This window comes from Leishmania martiniquensis, chromosome 24 (assembly GCF_017916325.1).
Source record: "Leishmania martiniquensis isolate LSCM1 chromosome 24, whole genome shotgun sequence".
In the NCBI taxonomy this organism is placed as follows: Eukaryota; Euglenozoa; class Kinetoplastea; order Trypanosomatida; family Trypanosomatidae; genus Leishmania; species Leishmania martiniquensis.
The window spans coordinates 481,306-503,594 of record NC_090159.1 but is presented as its reverse complement, the minus strand read 5'-3'; the positions used below and the strand labels follow the sequence as shown (position 1 = coordinate 503,594).

At 58.9% G+C, this 22,289-nt stretch overlaps 7 protein-coding genes across 7 annotated transcripts; all 7 read right to left on the bottom strand.

The window, feature by feature from the left end:
* Nucleotides 1-1,198: 1,198 nt before the first annotated feature.
* LSCM1_05093 (uncharacterized protein) lies at nucleotides 1,199-1,801 on the bottom strand (the record flags this gene model as incomplete). The annotated part of the gene is made up of 1 exon (XM_067322569.1): nucleotides 1,199-1,801. One exon carries the CDS (start codon nucleotides 1,799-1,801, stop codon nucleotides 1,199-1,201), a length of 603 nt encoding a protein of 200 aa, XP_067178432.1.
* A 1,467-nt stretch (nucleotides 1,802-3,268) lies between these two features.
* LSCM1_05092 (uncharacterized protein) lies at nucleotides 3,269-4,273 on the bottom strand (the record flags this gene model as incomplete). The annotated part of the gene is made up of 1 exon (XM_067322568.1): nucleotides 3,269-4,273. One exon carries the CDS (start codon nucleotides 4,271-4,273, stop codon nucleotides 3,269-3,271), a length of 1,005 nt encoding a protein of 334 aa, XP_067178431.1.
* Nucleotides 4,274-6,351: 2,078 nt separating this feature from the next.
* LSCM1_05091 (uncharacterized protein) lies at nucleotides 6,352-7,539 on the bottom strand (the record flags this gene model as incomplete). Its single annotated transcript, XM_067322567.1, has 1 exon — nucleotides 6,352-7,539. One exon carries the CDS (start codon nucleotides 7,537-7,539, stop codon nucleotides 6,352-6,354), a length of 1,188 nt encoding a protein of 395 aa, XP_067178430.1.
* Nucleotides 7,540-9,827: 2,288 nt separating this feature from the next.
* LSCM1_05090 (uncharacterized protein) lies at nucleotides 9,828-11,435 on the bottom strand (the record flags this gene model as incomplete). Its single annotated transcript, XM_067322566.1, has 1 exon — nucleotides 9,828-11,435. The coding sequence occupies one exon, from the start codon at nucleotides 11,433-11,435 to the stop codon at nucleotides 9,828-9,830; it is 1,608 nt and encodes a 535-aa protein (XP_067178429.1).
* Nucleotides 11,436-13,251: 1,816 nt separating this feature from the next.
* Nucleotides 13,252-13,719, bottom strand: LSCM1_05089 (uncharacterized protein; the record flags this gene model as incomplete). The annotated part of the gene is made up of 1 exon (XM_067322565.1): nucleotides 13,252-13,719. The coding sequence occupies one exon, from the start codon at nucleotides 13,717-13,719 to the stop codon at nucleotides 13,252-13,254; it is 468 nt and encodes a 155-aa protein (XP_067178428.1).
* Nucleotides 13,720-14,619: 900 nt separating this feature from the next.
* Nucleotides 14,620-17,325, bottom strand: LSCM1_05088 (uncharacterized protein; the record flags this gene model as incomplete). The annotated part of the gene is made up of 1 exon (XM_067322564.1): nucleotides 14,620-17,325. The coding sequence occupies one exon, from the start codon at nucleotides 17,323-17,325 to the stop codon at nucleotides 14,620-14,622; it is 2,706 nt and encodes a 901-aa protein (XP_067178427.1).
* Nucleotides 17,326-19,420: 2,095 nt separating this feature from the next.
* On the bottom strand, nucleotides 19,421-22,084 carry LSCM1_05087 (uncharacterized protein; the record flags this gene model as incomplete). The annotated part of the gene is made up of 1 exon (XM_067322563.1): nucleotides 19,421-22,084. The coding sequence occupies one exon, from the start codon at nucleotides 22,082-22,084 to the stop codon at nucleotides 19,421-19,423; it is 2,664 nt and encodes an 887-aa protein (XP_067178426.1).
* Nucleotides 22,085-22,289: the final 205 nt, after the last annotated feature.

Below are 22,289 nucleotides of genomic sequence, written 5' to 3'. Positions count from 1 at the left end.
GTGTGTGGAAAGAAGCAGCAGCTCTGTCGAAGGGGGTGAGGAACAGCACGCGCCCCCAGAGGAAAGGAGAGCCGTTTATTTCTGTGCGTTGCTGTATATCTTTACGTCTTTGGACTGGCTACACGTGCTGTGGCTTACAAATGAATTTAGATGTAAGTGCGTCCACGAAGAAACAAGAGGGAAAGAGAGAGGAGAGAAGAGAATGGGTAACTTCTGTGTGAGTGTTGAGGAAACACAACACAGCAGCTGCGTGCCGTCGACGCGTACGAACACAAATCTGAGCAGGTGAGCAAGCGCTAACGCTGCAGGAAGAGGGGAGAAAAGAAGCCGAAAAATAAAGCGGAAAGGGCGAGGGAATAGCAGAGGAGAGGGGTGCGGAGATGCGTGTGTCTTCGCGAATAGCGTCTGTGCGTAAGAAGTGATGTACGCGCGCACATACACGCAGGCAAGCGAGGCAATGTGTGGAGATGACAATCGTCAGGTGATGAAGGCAGCAAAGAGCAAGAGGTGAGAGAGGGAGGAGGTGAAGATGTGCTCAATTGTGGAGAGAAAGAGAGGGCAGCCGTCCATCGAATGGTGCAGCAGAGAGCTACGGTAGGGGAAGGCATGGCATGCCACAGCTCCCCTTCCGCCTACTCCCATTCTCACTTTGCCCCCTCGAACGCTTCCCGGGAGGGGGGAGGGGCATAGGAGTAAGCGAGAAGAGCCTTTTCGCTGCATTCGAACCCACGCGATCGTGCACAGCCACACCTCGGGAGCATAGGCACACACACACACACGTGAGAGAGGCGCCACGATGCGACGACTGAGTGCAGCATGCGGTCACGTGCTGCATCAGCGGCTCTGGAACAGACAAGCAAAAGCGCCGCCTGTATGCCGTCGCGTGTGCATGCGGGCGGTGTATGTTTGTTCGGTGATATTCAGCGCTTCGTGCCCTCAGAACGCTCGTGTACAGGCTGTCAAGAGAGCGCAAAATTGAGAGGGACTAAGGGGGAGGAGGAGGAGGCAGCTTAAAGGTCGCGAATGAAGAGAGAGGGAGAGAGAGGTGGTGCATCTAAACAGAGAAATCAAGGCGGAAAGCGAGCACAAGCAAGAGGTACGCAGCGACACCGCCGCCGCAGGTGCGAGGGAAAGAAGGGAGAGAGGAGAGGGGAGGGGGCGGGTTGCGGTGTTTGGCTACTTCTATGCATCTATACAGTCACGCAAGCTCGTCAACGAGGTACACACTCTCCCCAGCCGTGTCCTCCAGCGGGGAAGACTTGTCGGCCTCCGAGACCTGCGGGAACCAGTAGTGCGGTACACGCCCCGCCAGCTGGACATGACGTTTATCTGTGGCCAGCTCCTGTCTCGCGACACGCGTCTCCAGCCGCATCACTTTGGCATCGCTCTCCTCCAAAGCGAACTTGGCCTTTTTGAGCACCTCCCTGACCTCATGCAGAGTCGCTTCGAGATCTCGGCGTCGCTCCACCTCGGTGGTGCCCGTGCGAACCTCCTCCGCGCGCTCTGCGATGTTGCCACTGAGCCGCCGCTCCTCTTCTTGTAATACGCTAACGCGGTTCTGCTGAGCACGAGCCTCCGCCTCCTTTGCCGAGACCTTTGCGTCCTGGGCCGCCTTGCGGTCCCTGAAGCGGGAGAGCTCAGTCACCAGCTGCTCGTCCCGATTTCGGTTCTCGTTCGTCAGCGTGGCGACCATTTGCCGTAGCTCCGCAACTGCAGCCCGCCGCACGTCCATTGCTCTCTCCCTCTCCATCAGCAGCGTTGAGCGAGTCTGGTAGGCGGAGAACGCGGTGACCTCCGACATTGCTCAGCTAGACCAGTGAATTCTACACGCGTAGTTGTTGCACAGAAAAATGGATAGAAAGGAGTGAGGAAAAGGTGCGGAAGCGGTGGTCCGAGTCGAGGGGCCTGCGGCGTCGATGGCGTGCCGCCGTCCTCGAGGCGGTAGGCTGGTCTCTTCTCTGTCAAAGCAGCAGGTACTGAAGTTTCGGGGTGTGTGCTTGCAGGCGGATGGGCATGCGCGTCTACGCTTGCGTGCTTCCTTGGAGAGATACCGTGTGCCCTAGAAGTGGTCCCACTAGCTAACCGAAGATGAAGGCACAAGGAAAGCTACACAAACAGGGGAAGAGGGAGAAGGCAGTGGAGCGAGAAGGGTCCAACGCGCCTTGCCACAGCGACCAGATGCATTTGTGCGCCTATGGAGGCGCCGGCGACTGTTTGTGTGTGTGTTCTCATTGCCAAACAGCGGCGACACCACACACACACGCATATGTGCGCCCACAACACCTCATAGACGGAACGGCAGCTAAGTGCCAGGCATGCCCACAACTGATGGCTGCAACGTGCCGCCCTCGCTTCCTTCACCGTGCCCTTCGCCACCATGCGTGACTTTTCAGCTCAGAGCACAGCCCTTTCCTCTGTCCTCCTCAGAAACCTCAGGGGGAGGAGGAGCAAGAGAGGGCTCCCCTAAATTGTCACTTTCCAGGCTGCCGCACAGCAGTGCCGGTGGGGCGCTATACATCCAGCGGCCACTGCAAGCTCATCGAGCTATGCCAAGAGAAGAGGAAGCCCAAAAGAAGCGATTCAAAGAAAAATGCCAACAGGTATCGCATGGCAGCAGACACACACACACGCACGCGCAGGACGCCCCGCAGCCGCTCCTCTCCGTCGGGCCGTCGCCCGGCGCGTCCCCCTCGGGGCCGCTCAGGCTCCTCCACGCACAGGTAGGCAGGGTGAGGGGCGGGTCAGATAGGTCCGGGTCGCGCCGGCACCTCCCCCACCATCTCGGTGCTGCGGGCGCGCCCACTGCCGCCCGCCGGTTCGGCGTCACCGCACGCAGGACCCGGCCACCGGCATCGGCAGCAATGCATCGCACCCCGGACCGCGCCCTACGCCGTAGGCACTCGACCCTGTGGCCGCACCGCCAGAGGTGGTCCGCCAATGACAGGGATACGGGCTCGCGGGCTTCCTCAGACAGAGAGAGAGACAGAGAGTTGAGGTGCTGGTGCCTGGTACCACGCACGGAGGTGTGTCTCCTCATTTTTACATATGCTGACGAGAAAAGACGCTATGTTCCAGATGCTATCCCGCTCCGACCACAACTCGCTGCCGGCGAAAAGCGCGTCACTAGTAAAGAGGAGAAGAGCGTAGCCAGCGGCAGTGCCCTACCCCGCTTTCAAGCAGCAGTGATGCGGAGTATTGCCACGAGCACAGGTGGCGCTTCCTCTGCCCAAGCGCACTCGGACGTGAAGAGATCCACACTCTTCTTCGGTCAGCCTTTCCCCGCCCGAAACGTGAGGAATTCGTGCAGGCTGATGCTGCCGTTCCGATCCCGGTCAATCATGCGGAACAGATGCTGCGCGGTGGCAACGTCACGCACCTCGCCAAGATTCCGCACCAGGCGCGTAAATTCGTCCATTTCGAGCCGCCCGTCCTGATCCGTGTCATGCATGTGGAACTGCATCATAATCGTGTTGTACTGCGACTGCGTGAGGCCGTAGAGGGCCTGCGGGTTCGGCTTGTTGTGCCGCAGCCACGTCAGGAACTCGCCAAGGGAGAGCCTCCCACTGTGGTCGCGGTCCATATCCTCGAAGATCCGCTTGACGTCCTGCGGTGTATTCGCGAAGTTCAGCCAACGTGCGAGGCGGGCCACCTCATTGCGGTCCAGCGTACCGCTGTCATCATCGTCGAAGAAGACGAAGAGAGAGACAATTTGGTCGTACTCACTTTGGCCCAGACCGTACAGCGTCCACGGGCACGGGCCCGTCGGCTCGATCACCTGGTAGGACGCCTGCGGCGGTTGCGCCTGGGGGGCTGCAGCATGTACCCGTGAGTCACTGGTGCAAAAGTCATCCAGGTCTGGGGGCGCATTATAGCCACCATACGCGGCACAGCCACTCGATTCTGGCGCGCCGCTGCCACACGGCGGAGAGGAGCTCGTCGCCGGTGCTGAAGGCGCCGCCGCCGTTTGTGATGCAGACAGACTGCTTTCCGGACGGCCGCACTCGTGGCTCATGCTCTTCTCACGCGTCCCCCTCCACCCACACTGGGAGCACTTTACTTGGATCTGCTTCGCTATGTTGACGAGTGTGCGGTTAGGGGCTTTCGTGGAGCTGATGGGCTCTCGGCACACCGGGCACTCCCTCAGGCCTTCCGCGCACGCCCTACAGAAGATGTGCCCGCACGGCGCCAGCTCAATCGGATCCTTCCACGAGTCGAGGCACACCGCGCAGGTGAGCTCCTCACTAAAGCCCTCGCCGACACAGAAGTTCGCCATCGCGCAACAAAACCTCAAGAAGAAAATCGATGCAATCCTCGCAACCGTTCTTTCTCGGTGCGTCGTCGTTGCTGCGGCTCAGTCCTCCTTCACAGGAGAGGGAGCGAATTGGGGGGAAGTGGGGAGAGAGTAGAGGGACGCAGAGAGAAAAGAGGACGTCCATTAGCGTGTTTCAGTGTGTGTCTGGGTGTGTGTGTGTGTGCATGAATCCTGGAAGGAATGCGAGCACACACATACACACACGCCCCTCCACGTGAGCACGCAAGTGCCGCTAGGCAGAAGTGATGCGCTGTCCCGGTATCGGTCCTGCAAGAGGTCCCCTATCACATAGTGGCCGGCGTCGACATTCCTGAACGTCGGCGTTGGAGAGAACTTAGAGAGAAGCAGCGGAGGGGCGATACGCCGACCACCACACAGCGTGATAGGGATGAGGGGGATATGTGGAGGCGACGCAAAGCGAAGAGCAGAGCAAGCCTTCAGGGAGAAAAGGGAGGTTTTGAGTACCCGTTTGGGGCTCCCATCCCTCCCCATTGGCAGAAGAGCGCTTTCGAGGTGTCAACGATAGGAGGTCATCCATTCCTAACGGGTCAGCCCAGCGTCCTTCCCCTAACTTCTCGCCTCTCTCTTGGTACAGCGGGGCCCTTGCACGCGGGCACACATACACACGCACACACACACACATTATGAAGACAAGCCTTCGATGACGCAGAGTGTACAACACATTCGCGCACGCGCATAGGATCTGCACACAGCCCTCCGCTGCATTCCCCCTCTTACAAGCACCTCTTCCTTTTCAAGCCCTTACATGCGCGTGTGCGTGTGTGTGCGTAATTTGCGTGCTGATTGCTAAGACGATGACAACAAAGCAAATTAGCGTCTCCTTTGGTTGGGAAAGAGGAAGAGCGTGAAGAGGCTGCAGAGACGCCATACACCACCCCAAGAGAAGAAATACACATATATGTATATATATGTGTGTGTATTAAAGCCTCCGCACCTGCACGGCGAACAGATAAGTTTGCAGAGGGAAGAGGACAAGAAGAGAAATGGTCAGCCGGTGATACACCACTCCCGCACGAGTAGCAACCTTCTCTGCCTAAACTTGCCCCCCTCCCTCTTCCCTCTCTTTCACGAACTGCCCGGCATCAACCACTCCTCTCATAGCCCGCATCTCCCCCTCCCTCCCTCCCTCCCAACTCAAGTGCGCAATAGCAGAACCGCCTGCGCACACCTCCTCCCCTCTAAAACACAACATACCTGTCGCTGAGCATGCGCCGATGTGTCCACGCGTCCTGCAGCATTGCCCAGGCCGCCCTTGGTCGTATACATCACCTCCACCGACCACAAAATGCCGCCCCTGCCCACATCCGACACCCAATCTAAAAAAGAAGAAAACGTAAACCCGGCCGCACGTACAACCTACGGCATCCACCCGGCAAACATGGAAAGAAATCTGAATCGAGCACCACGCCTGCTGGTCATCCCTTTCTGTCTTTGCACTTTTGTCAAGAAGGCAATGTCCCCTTCTTTTCACACACGCATGGAGGCTTTCGGGTGGGCATGACAGACGAAGAGTGGCCTTCAAAGAGATCCTCAAGAGGAAAACAGCTCTGGAGGCGACGAAGAAGTGGTGAGTCGAGCAGCGGTGGCAGTACTACGGCAAGGTCCCAAAGGGGCGACAGGGGGGAAGGAAACGGCGTTGACCATTCACATCACTCAAACGAGCTCAAAGCTTCGAAAGGGAAAGAGGAAACACTTCACCTCTCCGCCGCATACGGCTCCCTCTCAGGCGGAAGCCTACCACCCACCTCCTGCCACACATGCTCTCGGGTGCACTCCGCTGTGCCACTACGAGACAGCCCGCCTTCCTTGAGTTCGCCCGCGCCTCACCCTTCCCCGCGATACGATGTGGACCTAGAGAGCTCAGTCGGGTGTGCAAGACATATCTGCCTCTCAGCTACTCCGCGGCAGCGCCTTCAGCTTCCGCTTATTCACCTTCCAGCGTCACGGGCAACGGCTCCTTGTTTTCCCTCCCCTTCTGTCACCCCTTTTTGACCAGCATCCCCTGTCTCTCACTTCGGTCAGCCTTTCCCCGCCCGAAACGTGAGGAATTCGTGCAGGCTGATGCTGCCGTTCCGATCCCGGTCAATCATGCGGAACAGATGCTGCGCGGTGGCAACGTCACGCACCTCGCCAAGATTCCGCACCAGGCGCGTAAATTCGTCCATTTCGAGGCACCCGTCCTGATTCGCGTCGTACATGTGGAACTGCATCATAATCGTGTTGTACTGCGACTGCGTGAGGCCGTAGAGGGCCTGCGGGTTCGGCTTGTTGTGCCGCAGCCACGTCAGGAACTCGCCAAGGGAGAGCCTCCCACTGTGGTCGCGGTCCATATCCTCGAAGATCCGCTTGACGTCCTGCGGTGTATTCGCGAAGTTCAGCCAACGTGCGAGGCGGGCCACCTCATTGCGGTCCAGCGTACCGCTGTCATCATCGTCGAAGAAGACGAAGAGAGAGACAATTTGGTCGTACTCACTTTGGCCCAGACCGTACAGCGTCCACGGGCACGGGCCCGTCGGCTCGATCACCTGGTAGGACGCCTGCGGCGGTTGCGCAGGACGCAGCTGCTGCTCGAAGCCCGAGTAGCTCCCCCCAAATTGATTCGCGTAGTTGTTTGTGGAGGGGTAGCTTGCTTGATAGCCTACATTGCCGTCGCCGGGACGTCGGGCAGGGCCTGGGTACGTGTTGCCGTTGCTTAACGAGTAATCAGCTGACTGCTGTGGCATCTGTATCGGAGCACTGCTCTGCCAGAGATCTGAATACCTCGGCTGCTGTGGCTGTGGCTGTAGTGAAGGCGGTGGGTAGCCTGAGTACGACGAGCTCTGCGCGTATGGAGGGGGATAATTAACCGCAGAAGGATGCTGCCGGTAGCTCGAGGAAGTACTCGGCAATGGTCTCGGTGGTTGGCTCGGCGACACGCCACTTGTGTTCCCGCACTCGTGGCTCATGCTCTTCTCACGCGTCCCCCTCCACCCACACTGGGAGCACTTTACTTGGATCTGCTTCGCTATGTTGACGAGTGTGCGGTTAGGGGCTTTCGTGGAGCTGATGGGCTCTCGGCACACCGGGCACTCCCTCAGGCCTTCCGCGCACGCCCTACAGAAGATGTGCCCGCACGGCGCCAGCTCAATCGGATCCTTCCACGAGTCGAGGCACACCGCGCAGGTGAGCTCCTCACTAAAGCCCTCGCCGACACAGAAGTTCGCCATCGCTGCGCGTTGTGTCGGTAGTGGCGATACGATGGAGTCTAGGGTCTCCTTCCAGCGAGCACAAGCACTGGAGCAAAGCGGCAGCGACAGCCAGCCACCGCACGCCACGCGAGAGAGGTGAGAAAGACGTGAAGCGGCGGTTTCGCGCCACAATGGTGATGCCAAGCTGACGCACACGAGCAAGCCTACAGAAAAGAGAGAGAGAGTAGGAGGCAAGAGCGAGTGCAATGAGCCTTTGATGAAGGAGTGACAGTCTCTGTATCGAGTGGTCTGGGGGGGAGGGGTGCGCTAGCGGCCAGAGCAAGCACAAGAAAAGAAGGATAGAGGGGGGAGCACCACTGAGAAGAAAGAGCAGCGAGAGAAGCCAACTTGGCTGTCCCCAACGCTCCGCCGCCTCTCGCCGCGCAGCCGACGAGGCAAAAAGCTCGAAGAATGTACTCTTCTCAGACAACGGTCTACGACAGACGCGTAAAGAAACGGCTCAATGGAGTCGAACAGAAACACAACACAAAAAAAAAGCGGGCGAGTGCACCTGTGAGGGAGGCAAACGTGCAGACCAGCGTGTATGCAATAGGGCGCCCTCTTTCACGAACGAAAAAAAGGGGAAGGAAGAGGAGTGTTGCTGACAACAGCAACAGCCACCAAAGCCGCACGAGCAACACTCTTTAGTCTCCAAAGGAAGACTCAAGAGCACAACAACGGTTGGCTGACACTTCCCAGGCGACCTTCAAACAGCCTATCAAGGGCTGCAGAGCGACAGTGTGCGTGTGTGTTCGGTGGAAGAAGGAAATGCACAGAACTCTTCACAGGCACACGCACACACACTTATGCGCGCGGAGACGCTCAAGAAGAGGCTGACGCAATTCAGCCAGAAGACGTCACAAACCAAAGAGCTGAGCAGCTATCGGTAGCAGAATCGAGGGTGGAGCGAATCAGTCACAGGACGGAAGAAGCAGAGAGGGACAAGAGAGGCGCGTAGAGGCCGGGCACCAAAGCATACCGACGTGACCACCCCAAAGCACCACCACCACCCTACGAGAACGAGACGGCGAGCACCTATGCGCGTGAGGGGGGAGGGGGGCGGCAGAGGGAATGTGCCGTGAGGGGGCGCGATGCCGACCACGCCCACGACAGAGCCGAGAAAACGTAAAGGCAGAGCCAGACGGAGGGCAGAGTGCAATCAACAACAATTCACGACGCGGGAACGAGAGGCGAATGAAACAGAGTAAAAACAATAGCGAAAGACAAAAATAAAGTAAAGCGAATGCGGCCTATTGTGGGAGTGAAGGGGGGGCGACAGTCCCCAAAAACAAATACACACACAGACAGAGAGACAGGCAGGCAGGCAGAGAAGAAAAAGAAATGGGTATGATCATAAAGCAGAGAGAGAGAAAGCGGCCGGGCGACAGGGAAAAAAAAAAGGAGGAGGGGGAGGAGGAGGAGGGGGACAGAAAAGGCGAAGATGCAGAGCCTGATACTGCTGGGACGCTTCCAGGGAGGCGACGTCCCAAGGCAGCACTCTTCTGCCTCACCCTTCTCCTTCGCCTTCGCGCTTTCCTACTTTGTCCTCCCGCGATACACTCGAGAAGGCAACGCCGGCAAGGCCGGAGGCAGCGAGGAGACAGGCAGATACTTATCGCAGGTGCGCGTGTGTAATGACGAATATTGTGCGTAGGTGCACATATGGTGGCCGACGAGCAGAAGCACGTGTATTTGGTACCACACCTACGGAACAGTGGTCGTGTGTGCATAGAGCGGGAGAGAAGAATCGTAAAACACAAGAGCGAAGCGAGAGAGAGATGAGGATGACAAGCCGAACGACGCACTTTTCCCCCATTCAAGCGCGATAGAGATAGCGCGAGCGACGCATAAAAAGCGCATCTCATGAAGAGCCCCTCACCAGAAGGGGAGAGAGAAAAAGGAGATGCGAATCACGAAACGAGTCAGGTCTGTCCGTCGGCATGTATGCAGACAAACCCATACACTGCGTCTCAGTCGCCGAAACACAGATGTGCCCCGCACACAGACACGTACGCGCAAACCTACTCCATCCCCCCATCCCACCCGTTTTGCGGCGTGACCCCGTCGTCTTTGTTCTCTTTGCTTTGCTCTTGTTCATGTGTTGACCATCGCGCGTAAGTGTGCGGGTTAGCGTGGTTGTGCGTCAGAGCTGGGAAAGCCTCGTCTCCTCCTCCTGATCTCCTCTTCACACACTAACAGTGTAAGCAGCAACGCAAACAAAAAGAAGCGGCGAGGGAGGGTCCTAGTGATCCCCTTTCACTCGTCTGTCACGATGGGACCACTCTGTCTTCCCTCCCCTCAACATCACGCTCCGTTGGAGTTGCTGAGCGGGAGCGCTTAGGGCCGCTCATAGTAAAGTCAAATTCTCCCTCTGTATCTCGTGTCGCAAGCTGCCTCAGCAACGCTGACCGTCGCTGCCGGCAAACTTGTATTGTGCGAGAAAACCTCTGCCGAACAAAACGGGCAGTGCGCATCTGCCACTGGATGCTGCGGCAGAGCTGGCGCCAGAACGCCAAGCTGTCCTCCAAAGGCAGCGGATCATCAACATCAGGGTCGAGGAAGACATGAAGTGTCGGCCGCTTTGGCGTACACTCTAGCCGATAATCCCTGTAATACGGGTCCGTGCGCGGGATGTACAGGGGCAACTGTGCAGCTGTACGACCCAGCGCGGTTGCAGTGTGTATTGCCCAGCAGCGCGCCGTGTGAAACACGTGATAGCCGCCTCCACCCAGCAGCACTGTCGGTCGCTCGAGCGACAGCACATCGGCTACGCACTGTGTATGCGCCAGAGTCGTCACACAAAGTCTCCCAATGAGGTCACCTGTTATGGTGTCCGCGCCGCACTGCACGACCACTGCCTCCGGATCAAAGCACTGAACCACGCAAGAGAGTGCAGTGCGGAAGGATAAGAGGTACGCAGCGTCCCCGGTGCGCATGGGCAACGGCACGTTGATCGCAAAGCTATCGGCCGTCTCACGCGTTGGGTAGTCGCCGGTGCCGGGGAAGAAGCCGTTGCCGAACTGGTGCAACGAAAGGGTCATCACGCGGTGATTGCCGTAAAAGGCCCCCTCCACGCCGTCCCCGTGATGCACGTCCAGGTCAACGTAGAGAACGCGCTGGTAGTGCCGCAGCAGCCGGCGGATGCAGAGCACAATGTCATTTACGAAGCAGAAGCCGCTTGCGTGGGCAGCGGCAGCGTGATGCATGCCGCCTGCCCAGTTCATGGCAACAGTGGCATCGCCGCGTACGAGGGCCTCTGCACACGCAAGGGAGGCGCCAGCTTGGCTGGTCACCAGCGCCCACACCTCTGGAAAGAGAGGACAATCGCCGTGCTGAGACGCGAAGGGCACGTCAAATTCTTTTTGAAACGCGAGGGACATCTCGTCTAGCGGATTCCCGCAAATGCCCGGCGCCTGCCGCAGGCACTCCAAGTACGCGCCGCGGTGAAAAGCTCCCATCTCCTCTGCCGTCGCCGGACGAGCATGGCACACTGTCATGGATCCGGCATCGTCGAGGCCCAATGAGTGGACAAGCGCATGCAGGGCACGCACGCGAGACGGCCTCATCAAATGACCCTCTGCATAGGCGATGGCAGTGACGGAGTGGTCCACAAAGTACACAACCTTCCGTCTGCCAGGGTTCGACAGCGGTGCGCTTGGTGTCCACTGCGATTTCGATGTTGCGGCGTTCTCCCCACTCGCCGCTGAGGTCTGCGACGTCGAGGACGTGCGCGGAGACTCCACAGAGGCGCTATCAGGGTTGGCCAAACTCTGGACCGAGAGCAATCTGCCGTGCGGTGAGTGAAGCGAGGGAGCTGCCCCAGTTCGCGCTGAGCTCCCCGCCGAGGGCGCGAGAAACGGCTCCGAAGATGCCATCGCCGATTATTCTAGCTGGAAGGGGAGAGCAGTGGGCACACAAGAGCAGTGGGCGGCCGACACATACGTTCCGGAGATCGTGAGCGGAGCCTCTTCGGTATACCGTGTACGCAACGTTTTGGATCCGCCTCTGCTCCTTCGAATGGCCTACGACAGAAGAGAATAGGGAGAAAGCAGCGAAGGGATCGCGGTGATCGGCAGGCCCAGTAAAGAATGCTTCTCTTGCGACAGCGTCGCCTTCAGCAAAACGGATGCAGCGGCAAGCCATCCCTGCCAGCGTCTGCCTTATCTCTGTCGATCTGTACGCCATTGTACGACCGATACACCCGCTTTCTTTTTTTGGGTGGGGGAGGGGCCTCCGCCATTGATGCGAGCGCCCTCCCCCTCCGCTGATGAGGAGTGCGCAATGTAGAAAGGGCCGACAGAGGAAAAGAGAAACGGAGAGGAGAGGGGGGAGGAAAGGACGCTGAGCGAAAATCTCGCCTGCGCCCGCCTGGCCCCGTTGCTGCTGCACCCCTCCTTCGTTTTTCCTCTCTCGCTCCGTACCCTTGGCACGTGACGCGGCCCACTTGCTGACAAGCCACATCGGCAGGCAGCGTGTCCCCACCTATCCTGCATCTGCTTCCCCACACCCAGAGACACTGTTGTACGCGAGAAGGGCACAACATCCACCTCGCACGACGAGCACGGCCGCTCCTCGTGCGTTTCACCCCTATACCTTAAGCTTTCATTCAATGGATTGTTGGTCAGTTCATTTGGAGCTGTCGGAAGAGAACAGAGAAGCACACGGAGCAGCAAAAGAGTGCAACAAAACAAACAACGCACACAGGCGAAGGCAAAGAGACTTCCTCCGAAGATACTCCACCGCACCACACATGACCAGAGGAGCGGAAGAGATATTTCTGCGGAAAAAAAAAACCGGGAAACGTTGGGAAGAAGCCTTCTTCTCCCACCGTGTCCCTTTCGCCTTCGCCACACAACACACGTACACGCGCCGTCCGCCACACGCCCATAGCCCCTCGTGGCGCCAGCAACCTCTCCAGGATACGCTGCACCGCAACGTCCCCCCCTAGCCTAGTCACCGGAGCGCCGCCCCCAGCCCTCACGCTCACGGCACACACACACACGCACGCGCAGGACGCCCCGCAGCCGCTCCTCTCCGTCGGGCCGTCGCCCGGCGCGTCCCCCTCGGGGCCGCTCAGGCTCCTCCACGCACAGGTAGGCAGGGTGAGGGGCGGGTCAGATAGGTCCGAGTCGCGCCGGCACCTCCCCCACCATCTCGGTGCTGCGGGCGCGCCCACTGCCGCCCGCCGGTTCGGCGTCACCGCACGCAGGACCCGGCCACCGGCATCGGCAGCAATGCATCGCACCCCGGACCGCGCCCTACGCCGTAGGCACTCGACCCTGTGGCCGCACCGCCAGAGGTGGTCCGCCAATGACAGGGATACGGGCTCGCGGGCTTCCTCAGACAGAGAGAGAGACAGAGAGTTGAGGTGCTGGTGCCTGGTACCACGCACGGAGGTGTGTCTCCTCCTCATCAGAGACGAGCAAAGATAAGCGAAGAGAGAAAATGGAGTGAGGGCTCCCTCTGGTGCGCATGGCGAACTACCGGGTGCAGCTTTCCCTCTGTTAGCGTGTCGATCGTTCTCCTTTAGCCCTTGGAAAAGGTAAAGAGGCACCAATGGCAGCAAACACGTGACTCATGACGACCGAGGCACTGGAAAGAGGTGAACGCACGGGAAAGGCGGTGCCGCTACCGACGTTGTGAAGCGCATCTCCGCGACACATTGCACGGAATCGATGGCCGCGTACACCGTCACAGTGGAATTCCCTGCACCGTGTCCGGCGAGATGGACGCGGAATGAGGCAGCGCGTCGTAATGCACAGTTTGGGCGGCGACTCCCACGGCCGCGCTGTTTGGCCGTTGCAGAGCGAAATCAACCCATTCTCTGTCGGTCATCGGTGGCTGTGTCGTGTACGAGCTGTGTGTCAGGGCAGGGTTGCAGCGGTGCGAGAGGGACGCCTTACGGGTACCTCGCCATCCGCAACTCGTGCACAAGACTGCCACATTCATGGTCGCCTCCACGACACCCTCACTCAGCATGGCGAAGCCCGAAACGGTGGAGTAGCAAATGGCACATCTCGTCGTCGTGGGTGGCGCACAGCTTTGGCAAAAGATGTGCCCGCACTTCAGCAGCTGTACGGGGTTTGTCCAGGAGTCATAGCACACCTGACACTCGATGTGCAGGGGCACATGTACGGCGGTGCACGTACTCTTGTGCATGATGTTGGTGGTAAAAGCAGCACGCGAAGACTGCGAAAGGCGGAGCGGAAGAAAAAAAAGAGAAGCGGAGAGGCGTACGATATGTAGATGAGCTCGAATCCCCGTAGCTGTGGGTCGCGTCGGTGGAGAGAGGGATAGGTCAGTTTGGAGAGGAGAACGGAGGAGAAGTTGAGTGTCGGTGGGGGTCACTGCACTGTCGTGGTGTGTGCGATAGCCTTCGTGTCTTGCACCTTGGCAGACACGCGCGCACATGCAACGTCGAAGCGAGATCAACAACGAGAGAAGGAGCTCACGCCGCAAGATGTTACACTGACAGAGAACCTAGTCACGTACTCCACAACGCCTCCGCGTGCATCACACATCGTATGGCAGACTCAGGGAAACGTACGCATAGGCGTGCCCGCAGAATCTGCAGTTGAGACAGAACCACCATACTCCACCATTTCTCTTTCGTTGTGGTTGTGGGATAGCAACCCTCGTTCCGCCGCTCCTCTCCTCTTGGCCCTCACCCCGAGGGCGGTGGAAAATAACGACGCGCACAATAAGCAAATACAGGCAAAGAGACAGACAAACAGACAGGAGGGGGTGGGGAGAGGCGAGAGAAGAGCGTAACAGAAAGCACACGCAGTCGTGAGAGGAACGCATGACGGAGAGGGATATGAGGGGTCGACAAGAAAAGAGAGGAGAGGGGAGATGCCAAGACGGAGAAGCAGCGCTATCGTCGCAGCGACAGAAGAACTTGCTCTCGGCATCAGCATCGCTTTTCCGCATACACTTTCGCGCGCTATCGCTCACAGGCACGTCCGTCTGCGCGTGTTGCTTGGGACCATCATCCATGTCGCCCAAGCGTGCCTTTCGCCCGTTTCCTTTCCGCCGCGCGCTACTCACGAACGGGCTCTTTCACACGAACTGCACCAACTTGACTGAGTCCCGGTCACCCAGCAGCCCAACACGCGAGTGAATGTATGCACTGGTCCAGAAGGTCGTAGCCGTCCACTGCTCAACGCTCTTGGTGGATTGAAATCTTCGAACAATGATGCTGTGCGGCGTGGGGAGCACACCCACCAACGTCACTGAGCGCAGCCGACCAACAGCTTCGTCGCTGGCCGCGAGGCCGACACCCAGCTCGCCCATTCCCACATGAAGCGCAAACGTCCTCGCAGCCTCCGTAGCAGTGGCTACGCCGTTCACAGTCGCCTCAGATCCTGCGTCCACGTAGTGCTCGGCCATCTTCCGCAGCGTACCGGCGCTCTCCAGCACCGGAAGCGCCACCGCCACGGCGGCGTCGAGCGTGTTGATCAAAAACGGCGAAGGCAGCCCCTCCGAGAGTCCCTCGGCACGCTGCACCATAAAAGCCTCCTTCGCCTCTCGCACCACTGCGCGGTGGTCCACAAGGGAGGCGAGCAGGTACAGAGAGCCGCTCGCTTGATACTGCAGGAGACTTGCGATGGCCTCGCAAAGATTCACCATTTGAAGCTGGTACACGAGATTGTTCGACGTCGCCTCCGAGGTCAGCAATGTCCCGGCAGCGTTCCCCGTCGTGCTGCTTCTAGCCGAGCCTGGTAAGGTGTTACGCAAACAGCGATAGGTGACCTGGGCAAAAATGGACACCAGCTTCATGGATGGCTCGCGCCCGAGAGAGGTAATGAACGGAGCCATGTTGGCCAGTACCACAGTGCACGAGGGGAAAAGCGGAATGAGTGCCTGCAGGTCTTTCATCTCCATGACAAGACACAAAACAAGCACAATGAGGTTATTGTATGAGAATGTAGGAGAAATCTTTGGAAAGCAGAAGGGCAGCGTTGCGGTGCACACTTGGTTGCACTGCAGCACGAACCCCCGCACCTCAGAGAGGCGACTCAGCACGAAGAGCATCAGCTGGAACTGGTACATGTAGAGCGGGCTGCGACGAACAGCGAGGGCGTAATCTAGAATCGGGATGACGTAATTCAGGGCGTGGGAGCTCGTACCGAACTGCGCCAGGCAAGCCGGTGACAAGTCGAGTATCTTCCAAAAGAGTAGCATGAAGTCATCTAAGGAGGTAAACCAGTCCTGCGAGACAGGCAGATACGTCTGGCTGGAGTACACATTCACACCGAGGATGCCCTGCATGCGCTGCACAAGTGCCTTTGCCTCTGTTAGGGTGATGTCTCGCAGCTCCTTGCGTACACTGTGCACGAAGCGCGGCGGTCCTGCATGTGACAGCGCCGGTGCGGCAGACCCCCTCCTGACGGATTGCGAGTCCAACGTCTTCGGTGCACGAACATCACAGGGAGCGCCGGGGCAGCCCGAGGGAGTTGACGGCGGCCCGTTTGAAGTCCAGGAGGGATGGCCACCAGTCGGGTGGCCGACCGTGCTCACTTCTGGCCCACCTTCTGCCGTATCTACCGCCTCCTCGCCAGCGTGCGCATCACTCGCCTGCAAGACCTGCCGATCCGGCGACAGGGCATCGACATCTCCTCTGGAGTGGCCCCTCTCGGCAGCAGGGGCAAGATCCAGCGGAGCGCCCATGCAGGACAAGGTCGCATTGAGCAGTCGGGCGCTCGCCACTACCAGCTCCTTTTCCTCGGCACCCAGGTGGCTAGTGTAGGGGAGATATCCATACGGGACGAACCGAAGAATAGTGTTGAGCATTGAGATGGAAAGTGTGGGCAGCAACGGCACCGTTGAGGTAGACAGAAGTGGCTCCAGAAAGATGGTGTCGCGGAAGCCCGCTTCGTGGTAGATGGGCGAGGACACCGCTACGAGCAGAACTTCGATGAGCTCTTTCCGCAGTCGAGGTAGTCGTGGCGCCACCCAGGTAAAGCTTGGCGCGCTCGTCTTTATGGTCAATGCCTGGATAGGATCCGTGGAGGCGAGCCCTGAGCACCACATCAGCTCTGTGTCCACCTCCTCATGCGTGATGCTGGCGCTCACTTCCCTGGGCAGCACCGGAAGTTCGGGCAAAGTCAGACCACGCACAAAGCAGCACTCGACCAGCGACCACACCAGGAACGACCCCAGTGGAAGCGGTTCAGCGGCCGGCTGTTCCAGAGAGGTGCACATTTTCTGCCCTGGCAACAAGGGAAACGTGTCCTCCGGCTTTGCGTCATTACATGTCCTCCCCTCCACAAAGAAGAGCTGCTGGAAGTGCGCTGTGACCGCCGTCCGTGAGCGAGGCAGGGCCGCCGGCGGTGGCGTCACATCATCGGCAGCCGCTGGATCGTTGTTCTTTGGGCGGGCGCTCACTGCCTCCTCGACCGGTGTAGTCCCGCTCTCGAGTGCTACAGGCAGGGCACAGCGCAGGATACGCAGCGCGGAGTGGTACTGGGCCATCATCTCCGCCGTGAGAAATGTGCTCGGAGAGTTGCTGCTCGTGTTGATCTCATGCCGCTTCACAGCCACCGCTGCAATGGCGCCGATGCAACGGTACAGCAAGGCGGCGAAGTTGTGCGTGTAGAGATGCCGTAGCTGGCGGAGTTGTTCCACTGGAAAGACCTGGTCCGTCTCCTCCTCTGTCATGGTCGTGTTAAGGAGCTGCGTCAGCGGCTCATGCGAGGCTTCATTCTCGGAGAGAAGCGTCCGAACAAGCTTCGCCGTCTCCAGCGTGGAGCTGGAGGACCCCATCCTTCTCAAAAGAGAAAAACGTGAGGAGCCGCAGAGGTAGTGCAGAGGCTACCCAAACACCGATGATCAGGCGGAAAAAAAAAAACTCCAAATCGCGCGGAGGAGACAAAAAGAAGCCGGGAACAACCAAACAAAAGGAACGATGCGCAGGGAATCTGTAAAAGCAGGAATAGCCCACAAGCATAAGAAAAGAGACACCCGTGAAAAGATCGAGGGGCACACCTATGCCAACAAGGGCGGAAACGGAACGAAAAAAGCAAACGAGCAAAGTAAAGAAAAAAAGCGAGGCGAAGAAGCCACAACTATAGAATAGAATGAGAAGAAGAAACGACGATACCCAGACGGCTACAGGCACCAATCATGTACCTTTACACATGTATGTATTTTGCTAAGGAGTGTAAGTGTGTGTGTGTGTGTATTCTCCAGTTCCCTATCGCTGCACAAAGCTGCAGGCGTGATCGGTTGAGACTGGAAGAGAAGTGTGCCTCTGCTATGCCTGTGGTGTTTTGAATGACAATACTGTCTGGGCTTGTGTCCGCAGAAAAGAGCGGATAAAGACTCGCCACCTTCGATGCAATGCGGGTGCTCGTCGCCACCCGCCGCCAAGGCACCGGAAGCGATAGAAGAGATGAGCGGGAGCAAGGAGGTGGGAGAGATCAACTACAAAAAAAGTATTGTGCGACGCGCGTAGGGCACACTTCTCTATGAGGTCGTCTGTTTCGCCAAAGAGAAGACACGCAAAGACTTTCGCTGTACATCGACCAAATCGGTGTGCTTTTATAAGCGGAAGCTGGGCGTCCCTTGTCGGCTGCCCCCGCCGGCACTTTCGACTATCACCCACTAGGACTTTTTTTTGCGAGGGACATCAGAGGTGCGCCACACACAGTGAAGGGCAAGAAGAGATTGGGAAGAAGCCTTCTTCTCCCACCGTGTCCCTTTCGCCTTCGCCACACAACACACGTACACGCGCCGTCCGCCACACGCCCATAGCCCCTCGTGGCGCCAGCAACCTCTCCAGGATACGCTGCACCGCAACGTCCCCCCCTAGCCTAGTCACCGGAGCGCCGCCCCCAGCCCTCACGCTCACGGCACACACACACACGCACGCGCAGGACGCCCCGCAGCCGCTCCTCTCCGTCGGGCCGTCGCCCGGCGCGTCCCCCTCGGGGCCGCTCAGGCTCCTCCACGCACAGGTAGGCAGGGTGAGGGGCGGGTCAGATAGGTCCGAGTCGCGCCGGCACCTCCCCCACCATCTCGGTGCTGCGGGCGCGCCCACTGCCGCCCGCCGGTTCGGCGTCACCGCACGCAGGACCCGGCCACCGGCATCGGCAGCAATGCATCGCACCCCGGACCGCGCCCTACGCCGTAGGCACTCGACCCTGTGGCCGCACCGCCAGAGGTGGTCCGCCAATGACAGGGATACGGGCTCGCGGGCTTCCTCAGACAGAGAGAGAGACAGAGAGTTGAGGTGCTGGTGCCTGGTACCACGCACGGAGGTGTGTCTCCTCCTCATCAGAGAGGAGCGAGAAGGGAAGATGAAAGGAGATAGCGCGAGAGCGAGAGAAAGGGAGACAGCCGTTGCACAGAGCAGCAAACACTACAGAAAGTATGTGAGCGCAAGCGTCATGGCAGGGGGACTGAGAAAGCGCGCAGAGGCACTGAACGTGGGGGAGGGGAGGGGGGTTCAGAGTACGAGTACAGCGGCTAAAGCTGCGTCACCCACTCCCTGCTTCTCCTGCCGGTAACCTTTGCCCGTATTGATATGCGGTGGTTCATAACGCCGGTGGTAGGAGGGCGAAGAGGGAGATATACACGTGCACACAGGACGAAGAAGCAAAGGGAAGCGCTGCGAAAATAAGCAACGAGGATGTGACAGTTCCACTGCAAAGGGAGAAGCGAGCACAAAAATTAAGGGCTGCAAGGGGGACCCCGTAGCCTGGCTATGGTACATGTTCAGCCACGGCCACGCGCACACTCGTACCTTCGTTGGGGGTCGCGTACAGGCAGATGAGCGACTGTGTATGAGTATGTGAAAAGTGAGCGCATAGGTGTAGGGACGCGCCAAAAAGAAAACACTCTCGCGAATGGTGCTGCTTCAAAAGACGCAATCCTTCAGCGAGAAGGCAGACGGCGCGCCCCAGCGCAGCTGCGCCTCCCTCGCCTCCAGCTCCACCATCCTTGCATACTTGAGCGCCTCCAGTCGCCGCTTCGCAACAAAAGAGCGATACATCTGCTGGATGCTGTTCGCTGCGGCTGCCTGCTTCTCGTCCGCTGTGACTGCAGCGGTGTGGCGACTTACAGGGCGCCTCGATGGCGCAGCCCCCCGCCCGCGAACCTGTGAGCCAGCGCAAACCCTCGGTGCAGCTAGGTGGCCAACGAATCTGCGGCGCGAGCGGTATGCACGGTAGGCGCACTGAATTACCACGCAGCTGCGCTCCCAAAGCTGTGTTTTGTAGATGTTTCTGCCGTAGCAGCGACTCCTATGCACAGCCTGTCCGTACTGAAGCCGCGCTAACATTCCACGCACGTGCTTCTGAATGACGGTGGCGTAGTAATTGCGCGAGTCGCGCAAGTGATGCAGCGTGGCGGCGTGGACCTGCCCGCGAAGATGATAACAGCGCCGTCGAGCACAGTGACCACGATACATTCGCTGAATTTGAAGGGCGGCACAGGAGAAGAGTACATGCTGCGCCTCGGCGAGTTCCGCCTCGTGTCTCAGCTTGCGCAACTTCGCATGAAAGCGCACCGCCGCTCTCCGTCGCGCGAGGCTCTGTAGCAGGACAATCTTCGCGACGTACTCCCTGCGCACAGCATAGCGTCGCCCCACTTCCTGATAAGCGCACCAGCGACGTATGTACTTCTGCAAAGTCACTGCAGCCGCCTCCCTCTCCTCGAAGCGCCGCTGATTCAGGAGCGCCTGCGCGGCGCGAAGGGACCGCTGCTTGACAGTGTTTCGGAAAAAGTGCACAATGATGCGCGCACTCCATTCCCGCCGCCGCTCCTCCAGACGCTTCTGCGTGAGCAGTCGCTTCTTCAGACGCAGGATGTCTTTCGGAAGTGCAAAGGAGCGCAATGCAGATTGAATGCGCTCGGTCGCAATCCAGTGCTCCTCGAAGGCGCGCTCTGTTTTGAGGAGGAGGCTCAAGCGCTGTCCAAGAAGCTCCACAACAGTGTCTACGGACTCGCGGGCCTTCTGCTTCACTGGTGTAGAAGCCGCCGGCGGAGCAAAGAGCTGGATGACTTGCTGGCGTAGTTTCTCGTTACCGTCGGCAATTTCTAGGCGGGTTTGGAGGGCCGCCGTGCTTCGCGGCGCAGGTAGTCGCTGCGCGGACATCTCCATGAGCAGTGATGCGAGCACCGGGCGCGGTGTCCACACGGAGCGGTGGAGGGCGACAGGGTGCTCTGCAGCCTCGAGCAGCTGCAACGTCCACTGCAACGGCGTGCTCGTGCAGAAAAGGACGGCGAACAGCGATTCGTGGATGCTAGACTCGAAGCAGGTTCCGGCGAAGAGGGAACTCGGGAGCTCTTCGCCGCCCTCGTATCCGGGAAACGATTTGACCAATACTTCATAGACGCCTTTCATGGAACCGACACAGACTAGCACTGTGGTTAGACTCTCCCTCTCAAGGTAGCCTCGGAGAACATCTGGGATTGGCGGGGTCGCGATCGGGAGTATTCTGGACTCCGACTGCGAGGGGCAAGCATTTCCAGCCTTCTGTGGTGTGCGGCGAGAGGACGTCGCCTTCACAGTTTTGGGTCGCGAGATCCCGCGGCCCTTCCTCTCGGCATTCGCTACGTGTGCCGTCTCCTCCGCCTGGAGTCGCATCTTAGCCTGCTGCTCCTCTACATAAACCGCAAGTCGGTTTCTGGTCCGACTCATCAAGGCCGCAAGAGACGACCCCGCGCCGTCCTCGGAGGCTAGTGCGATTGCTCGATCGTAGTCCAAGAGGGACGACTCGCACGAAGTGGTCTCTGTAGCGACGCCTAATGTGTAGTGGCCCAGGGCCAGGAGCAGAGATGTGTGTTCGGCGCATCGAGCCTCATCAACAGATGCAATGGAGTCTGCATCAGCGGACTCGCCTTCCCTGTGCGTTTCCAAGAGTGCAAGGGCGTTCCGGGCAGCCTCTTCTCCTTGGGAAAAATCGCAGTGGATGATCGCGTCGACAGCCGCATTGAGTTCCCGGACAGCCCTCCACGTCCACCCAAGACTCGGAACGTCGCACAGCTGCTCCTCCAGCTGTCTGCCAAAAAGGAAAAGCCGCTCTGCTTTCATGACACCCTCTCCGCCGGCACGTAGCTCCACACATGCCCTGTTACTTAAAGTGAGCAAGAGTGCCACCTGCAGCCCACCAGGAACTGAATCGATGTTCGCATCCAACGCAGATATTGAACCCAGGTCGATGTCGGTGTATGCTGCCTCGAAGTCGGGCAGCACGACGCTGTAGAGCGTGCTGAACTCGTCCATCACAAGCTGTAAGTAGTCACGAGCAAGAGCAAGTGCCGCAGCTGGGCGGGCATCGTTCGCTTCCCACTTCTGCAATGCAAACACGTTGCAGTAGAGCGTAAAGTCGAGGAGTGCCGCGGCCCGCGCGGAAGCACTTACGTCCCCGCTTCGTATCCACGCGCTGTATGCCTTGAGCGCGAGCATTGGTTTCTTTCCAGTCTCCGCAAGTTCGCGGGCTCGTGAGAAACCATTAGAAGCGACAGGCGCCGCCACGGCTGTCGGTCTCGCGCATGGGCCGTCGCCCTTGGAGTCCATGTTGTGGTACGAGAAGCCTACACAAGAAGCGATGGAGGTCCCCAGTAGGCAGCTGCGCCAAACGTAAAAGAGAGTGAAGAAGAGCAGGATCATGGGCAAGGGAAAGGAGGCAGACGGACACCGGCGCTGGTCGTCGAAAGCGGCATCACAGTCATATGAGAATACAGCTGGGGCGGGGCGAAAGCAGTCGCCTCTCGCCCCTACC